At 37.6% G+C, this 7867-nt stretch overlaps 1 protein-coding gene across 36 annotated transcripts in view; it reads left to right on the plus strand.

Annotated features, from left to right (window-relative positions):
* The window catches only part of CLASP2 (cytoplasmic linker associated protein 2), a 175634-nt gene extending 168468 nt beyond the window's left edge, over positions 1 to 7166 (plus strand). For all 36 annotated transcript variants that reach the window (XM_087870058.1, XM_045798314.2, XM_045798320.2 and 33 more), the window contains 3 exons: positions 561 to 767; positions 2266 to 2382; positions 5444 to 7166. In XM_087870058.1, coding sequence (XP_087726184.1) covers positions 561 to 767; positions 2266 to 2382; positions 5444 to 5530 — 411 coding nt within the window. In that variant the 3' untranslated portion in view covers positions 5531 to 7166. The remainder of the gene's footprint in view (positions 1 to 560; positions 768 to 2265; positions 2383 to 5443) is intronic.
* The last annotated feature ends 701 nt before the right edge of the window (positions 7167 to 7867 follow it).

Genomic DNA, 7867 nt, shown 5'->3' on the forward strand with positions numbered 1-7867 from the left:
AGGGCATGAATACCCTTGGACATGAGGATACTGATAGTGAGCAGGGTTTCACCATGGCTGTTGTAGAGGACTCCAGTCACCTTATAGATAAATGGAGCCTCCACCACCCACTACAGCTAGACCACAGTATGATTTAAAAATTGCATTAGCCTGGGGTGCCTGGGTGGCTCAGTTGGTTAAACTTCCAACTTTTTGACTGCCTCAGGTCATGATCTCAGGGTCATGAGATCGAGCCCCATGTCGGGTTCCGTGCTGAGTGTAGAGCCTGCTTAGGATTCTCTCTCTCCCTCTCGCTGCCCTTCTCCCACAACCCCTCTCTCTGTTTCTCTCTCAAAAAAAAAACAAAAAAAACTGCATTCTGGCTTCAAAAGTTACTGACATTTTGCCAACTCTGTTTTATCTGTACCCTCACTTTTTGGGTGTGTTTGTTTACTGTGGTAGTTTCAAAACAAATTATAGATATCTTGTTGTAGTGCATATTTCATAAAGTTTGTACTTCCAGTACACAGTCTAATGTTTTAAAGATTTACTCCAGTTTACACGTTTGCTCTTTGTTTAAGGTGGTGAGATCTGCTGAGGAAGCTGCGTCAGTGCTGGCCACTTCAATCAGTCCAGAGCAGTGCATCAAAGTGCTTTGTCCTATCATCCAAACTGCAGATTACCCAATTAATCTGGCTGCAATCAAAATGCAAACAAAAGTGATAGAGCGAGTATCCAAGGAAACCCTTAACTTGCTTTTGCCGGAGATCATGCCAGGCCTAATACAGGTGAGAAACAAAACTTAGAGGAATAAATTATGATACATTTGCAATTCGGTTATTTTAGGCACTTTGTAGGCAGCACTAGTGGCATAACCAAGCCTCCTGCTGTCTTGGGTATTCAGAGCAAAGACTTTCCATAACTAGCTCTGTGTGTGTGTGTGTGTGTGTGTGTGTGTGTGTGTGTGTGTGTGTTGAATATATATATAACATAAAACTTAATGGCATTAAATACATTTATGATGTTGTACAACCATTACAACTATCCAGCTCCAGAACATATTTCATCATCCCAAACAGAAACTCTGTACACATTAATAATTCCCTATCCCTCTCCCCATAGCCCCTGGTAACCTCTATTCTTCTTTCTCTTTTCTGCTTTATAGGTTCCTGTGTAAATGGAATCACACAGTATTTGTTCTGTTGTGGCTGGCTTATTTCATTTAGTGAAATGTTTTTAGGGTTCATCAATGTTATAACATGTATTAAAATTTAATTCATTTTTTATAGCTGAGTAATTTCCATTAATGTGACTACTGCAATTTGTTTATCCATTCATCTTTTGAAGACTGTCTGGGTTTCCCTTTTTTAAATAACATAAATATTGCAGTGAACTTCCTTATATCTCCATATATGTATATATCTAGAAGTAGAATTCCTAGGTGTTGCCACATTTCTCTCCAAAATGGTTACTAATTTACAGTCATAGATGTGGTTTTTTTCTATGCAAACAAACCCATCCACATAAACATTTTAATAATGGGATCGTATTTTATAACATGCTTTGCTTAATCATAAATTGTTAACTTTTCCATCCAATAAATTATATTCTATAATGTAACTCCGTGAGTAATATTCTATAGTATATATAATAAAACCACTCCTGAAGAGAATTAATCATTAATTTCTTTGTGCATCTTTAGTATTATCTTTGACTCTGTTCTAAGCCTAATATTGCTCACTAAATTGTGGGGTCCTGGAAGATAAGATCCAAATCTCTTCTTTGTACTTTGGTATTAAGAACAGAATGTACATGGTATGTGTAAATCATTCATATAGTGGGTACTGAATAAATTTTTGCCTGATGAATAACTTAGGGTAATGGTAGGGATGGGACAGATGTTGAGCTTACTTCAGCCTCAATTATAGGAGTACCTTGACTGCCAGGCCCAGTTTCACTCTGTTTAGATTTCATTCAATAGTGAAGCACTCTTGGGCCTCCTACAGCTGAATGCTTTAGCAGGGTTCATCTGGAGACTTTACAGAGCAGGTTGGCAAAGGGGCAGTTTTCCAGGCTAAATAAGGTAGAACCTGATAAGGAAAGCTAATAGTGGAGTGGAGATGTGGAAGGGGAAGTGGAGAGGTGAAGGGCACGTTTCTGCCGGGAAAAGTAGGGGGATTAACTTTAGTCACTAAAGCTTCCTCTCCCTGCCACTTCTTCTGTCCATATGGGAATGGTACTTTTTCAGATTCCCCCAGGAGTGCTAACAAAGACTTTTCTCCCTAGGGTTATGATAATTCAGAGAGCAGTGTTCGGAAAGCTTGTGTCTTCTGCCTGGTGGCTGTTCATGCGGTAATTGGTGATGAACTAAAACCACATCTCAGTCAGCTCACTGGCAGTAAAGTAAGTAGTGAAGCTTTGTTCTAAAGGTGGTGACAGTGGTACATTTTTCAGATATAGTTCTTTGTTTGTTTTTTAAAGGGTAAATTTGTTATTCAGCTTTGAACAAGTTGGGCCTTGAGCATCCAACTCATTCCTCCTTGAATTTTAACGGTTTCTACTTTCACATTCGTCACTCAGGTGAAGTCAAGCAGGGTAGGTTGCTGTGAAAGAAATGCCTACAGCCAGCGGATTCCTTTCCCACACCCACACCCAAATCCTTACCCCCAAGGACTATTTAAGAATAAATAGTGGTTGGAGCACCTGGCTGACTCAGTTGGTGGAGTGCGTGACACTTGATCTCGGTTGTTGTGAGTTTGAGCCCCACAGTGGGTATAGAGATTACTTAAATACATAAGTACATAAATAAATACCCTTTTTTAAAGAAGAATAAATAGTGGTTTTATATATTCATGGATTACTTTATATCTCCCAAAATGTGGAACACTTGAACATTTCTTTAATTTTCCCCTATGAACTATGATAATCAAATATTTGCTGGCCCTTAAGACTTTAAAAAAATAAAAGGAGGTGCCTGGCTGGCTCAGTCAGAAGAGCACGCGACTCTTGCTTTCGGAGTCATGAGTTCGAGCTCCATATTGGGTATAAGGATTACTTAAATAAATAAGCTTAAAAAAATCAAAAGCTAATGATGTACATACAGTGGCTAGCTGAACATAATAAAAAAAATTTTTTAGATAAAGACTTAAAAACAAGAGTCTTGCTTTCCTCATTTCTTTGATACCATCAAACACTGAAATTTATTTTACGAGGCAAGTATAAACTATGATTGTTGAATTGTTGCTTATGAACCAGTTAGCAGGAAACACTCATCCTCATTTAAACAGTTTCCCAAACCCTACCTATTGTCATTACTATGATCAAATTTATTTTTAAAATAGCAAAAAGGTGGAGGGGCGCCTGGGTGGCTCAGTCGTTAAGCGTCTGCCTTCGGCTCAGGGCGTGATCCCAGGGTCCTGGGATCAAGCCCTGCATCGGGTTCCCTGCTGCTCTGGGAGCCTGCTTCTTCCTCTCCCACTCCCCCTGCTTGTGTTCCCTCTCTCGCTGACTGTCTCTCTGTCAAATAAATAAATAAAAATTTTTTTAAAAAATTAAAAAAAAATAGGGGTGCCTGGGTGGCACAGCGGTTAAGCGTCTGCCTTCGGCTCAGGGCGTGATCTCGGCGTTCTGGGATCGAGCCCCACATCAGGCTCCTCCGCTATGAGCCTGCTTCTTCCTCTCCCAGTCCCCCTGCTTGTGTTCCCTCTTTCGCTGGCTGTCTCTATCTCTGTCAAATAAATAAAATAAAATCTTTAAAAAAAAAAAAATTAAAAAAATAAAAAATAAAATAGCAAAAAGGTGGAGAAAATACCTATAAAGCTCGGTATACACCTTACATTAAATATTTATGTAAGTTATAGATAGATTAAAGCAGTGGTTCTTAACACTTTCTGAGTTACAGACCACTTTGAGATATGGGTAGTATCTCATCCTATGAAAAATAAATAAATACAGAAAATTTTACACAAATTTCAGAGGATTCATTGAGTCCCTGAATCCCATGAACACAAGGTTAAAAATCCGTGAATCAGTGTTAAAAAAGGAGACTTAAACAGCACAGTTTTCTTTTGTTTTCCTCTTTATTTATTTGACAGAGAGCGAGCACAAGCAGGGGGAGTGCAAGCAAAGGGAGAAGCAGGCTCCCCGCCAAGCAGGGAGCCTGCCATGGGCCTCAATCCCAGGACCCTGACATCATGACCTGAACCGAAGGCAGACACTTAACTGACTGAGCCACCCAGGCGCCCATCTTTTTTTCTTTTTCTTTTTTTTTTAAGTAAACTCTACACCGAGCTTGAACTCAAGAGCCCCACATGCTCTACCAAATGAGCCAGTGAGGCACCCCCAACGAAGTGGTTTTCAAAGAAGAAATCCCAACTTTTGTGATAAGCTCAAGTTGTGTCCTGATAATCCAGAGATGTCTGTAGAAGAACTAAAATTAAGTACTTTGTCAGGACTCTGAACACTAGGAAACAAACTGAGGGTTGCTGGTGCCGAGGTTGGTGGGGGGATGGGATAATTGGTTGATGGGCATTAAGGAGGGCACTTGAAGTAATGAGCACTGGGAGTTGTATGCAACTAATGAATCACTAAATTCTACCCCTGAAACTAATAATATACTATATGTTAATTAAATTAAGTTTAAATAAAAAAATTTTTAAAAATAAGTGGTTTGTCAGAATACTAGGCAGCCAGTTGCATATGAAGAACATAGCTATGTTGAAAAAATACTTGGAAATGACATTAGATGAAAAAAAAGGAAAGCACAAAATTGTATATGCATTGATTAAAACTTTATAAAAATATGATCTCATCTAGCAAAGACCATAAAGTGATACAGAGAAATCAAGAACATTCTTGGAGGGTAATGTTATAGTTGTTTAAGATCTTGGTTCCTGGAACCCAAGTGCCTAATTTCCTATGCTGGCCCACTTCTTACCTACCCGTGTGACTTCAGGCACTGACTTTCACATCCTCTATCTTGATTTCCTCATCTATAAAGTATTGTTGAGATAGATAGTATGAAGTAGTTAGCTTATTACGTAGCACATGTTGCTCAAATGTTTGTCCTTATTGTCTTAATGGTGACTTCTTTTTTCTAAGTTTAAGTTTTACATGCTGTCACTACAACATTTTTTGAAAAGGAATATTAGAATACTCAGTCCTCAGGGGTGCCTGGCTGGCTTAGCTTGGAAGAGCATGCAACTCTTGATCTCAGGGTCGTGAGTTCAAACCCCATGTTGGGTGTGGAGATTACTTAAATAAATAAATAAACAGAATACTCAGTTGTGAACAGACTGAGACTTGAAATTTTTTTTTGGTAATTCTTAATTATCAATAATCAGTTGGGTGTAACTTAGTCTAAAATCTCTCTTTTTAAATTCATATATGTATATAATTTTTTAAATGAGCATCTTACTGTAATTTATGATTTGCTGAATGACATACATTTGGCTTGAATCTACAGATGAAGCTACTGAATCTTTACATCAAACGTGCACAGACAGGTTCTGGAGGAGCTGACCCCACTACTGATGTTTCTGGACAAAGTTAGTGACGCTGATTAAAGTGAACCAGGCCCCTTAAAGGAAGGACAGACCGCCCTCATCAAGGAAAGAAGATTTTCAAACACATCTTTTGGAACTTACCATCTTTCCCACTTTTAGTTTTTTGTTTTGTTCTGTATTTTCTGTAACAGAGGGCTGTCCTCAGTCTGCATGTAACTTTTATGATAGTTATTCCAAATTCAAGAAGAAGCAGTATTAACATCAGTTGATCAGTACAAAGTAATTTTTAATCGAATTCATCATTTCACATGTTTGTACTTCTTTGTCTTCCCATTAACCTTTGCCAGTGTTATGATTGTATAAATTTTTTTAAATGCTGGTTAAAGAGGAATGCTTAAAGCTTTAAAAGTTTAACAGTCTAAAACTTTTTTTTTTTGCCTCTATTCAAATGCAGAATAATATTTTTATTGCTACTTGGAGTTTTGTTCCGTATCATGTCCTATGCTAGAAATACTGAAATGATGTGAAACAAAGCAGGACTAATTTGAACTACAGCTGGACTCTGTTGGTGTGATGGTGATACATGTCATTAGTTGCAATTTCTTTGGGGTGATCTATAGTTTAAAACTAAGACCTCAGAGAAAGTGCTACAGAATCAGCCAGTTCTGTAACACTGATACTGCTTGTTGGTTGTTGATCTTGCCATCTTTATTTAAAACCATGTCCCCTCTAAGATCCCTTAAGAAAGCTGCACCAAATCATCTGCCTGTTGTTTTCTCGATGCTTATTAAAATAGAAGGTTTTATTGCAGGGTTTTTGATTTGTTTATCTTTGTTGTGAATGATGCTTTTTCGTATTTATTAATCTCAAATTCACTTACGAATAAACTTGATAATGGAAAGAGACAAAAAAAAAAAATCAAGTGCATGTGTGTCCTTGACCGTCTTCTGTTTCTCATTTAATAAACAAACTTATTATTGAGATATGGAGTCAACCAGCACCTTTTCTTTAAATGGTGGAACCTGGTTTCCTTTTACCATGAAATTGTCTTACTTGAAAACATTGATCCTGATGAGAGAGAAGATGGTGTAAGGCTATTATCTTTGTGTAATGGACTCAAATTCTCTACCTCTTCAGGGCTAATCCTTGTAACTGAGCTGCTGCCTGTAGTGTCTTTTGGAAAACTACTTCAAGGGTGATTTTCTGTTACATTTTAACAAATTTTTTTAATCACCTTTTGCTACAACTATTCTTTTCATGTGCAGCCAACTTTCAAAAATTAACAGTTTGGTGAAAGGCAAATTAGATCATTCGGAACCAGGACACTAATGATTTCTCATCTTGACTTTTTTTAAAATCCTTAACATGAAGTGAATTTGACTGGAAAGGCAAATAGCTATTAGGGAAGCAATTTGCTGTTGTTACAGAGTTATCTGTACTTTCTTTGTTTAACTGAAAAAAATGTAGAAATGTATGTAAAGAATTTAAGACAAGAGTACTGGATGGATGATTTGTCATAGGCTTTTCCCTTCGTTTCTGTTCTAGCAGCAGGAAAATAGTTTCTCTATATCCCGTCCCCTTTACCTGTAACAATTTTGTTTTCTACTGTTAATTACATTGTGTATTTATAGTTCTATGCTTACTGTTGTGCATATACTGGCAATAAAACTGTACATAACATTACTTGAAAAAATTAACAATGTATATCAGTTGTTTTTCTCACTGTGTGAAAAGTCCCTTAGCTCCTAACTAGGTTTTTAAAAATATTTAAGAGGTCCTGTATTAGTGCTGTTCTCATGAATTTTATAAGTGCATCTGAGGAAAACAGATTTATCAGGAGTAGCCTCCACAGTCAAATTAGATGGCTATATATGCATGTGTATGGCAGCTTATCTTTCTTTTTTAAAGCTTTTTATTTATTTATTTGATAGAGCACAAGCAGGCAGAGCAGCAGGCTGAGGGAGAGGAGAAGCAGACTCCCCGCTGAGCAGGGAGCCCGATGTGGGGCTCGATCCCAGGACCCTGGGATCATGACCTGAGCCAAAGGCAGACGCTTAACCGACTGAGCCACCCAGGCGCCCCTGACAACTTATCTTTAAGAAGAAAAGTCATTTTAAACATCGAATTCTTCTCAGTTTCTCAGTTATGTTTTATGTTCCGTGACCTTTTGTATGATTTATAATCCTTTTTAACCTAAATATTGATTTAATTTTGACCTCTGCTTTAAGATCCTGTTTTAACTACTGTTGACAACTAGTAGTATGATGTAAACTGAATAATAACTCTACTTGAAAACTTAGATCAAGCACCTGGTATCTAAAGGCAGGTATTCAAATGAATAAACCGAGTCGTGAAAGAGTATGATTTATGTGACTAAGTGAAAG

Source organism: Ursus americanus, chromosome 20 (assembly GCF_024610735.1).
Source record: "Ursus americanus isolate L20-20 chromosome 20, mUrsAme1.1.p, whole genome shotgun sequence".
Taxonomy (NCBI): domain Eukaryota; kingdom Metazoa; phylum Chordata; class Mammalia; order Carnivora; family Ursidae; genus Ursus; species Ursus americanus.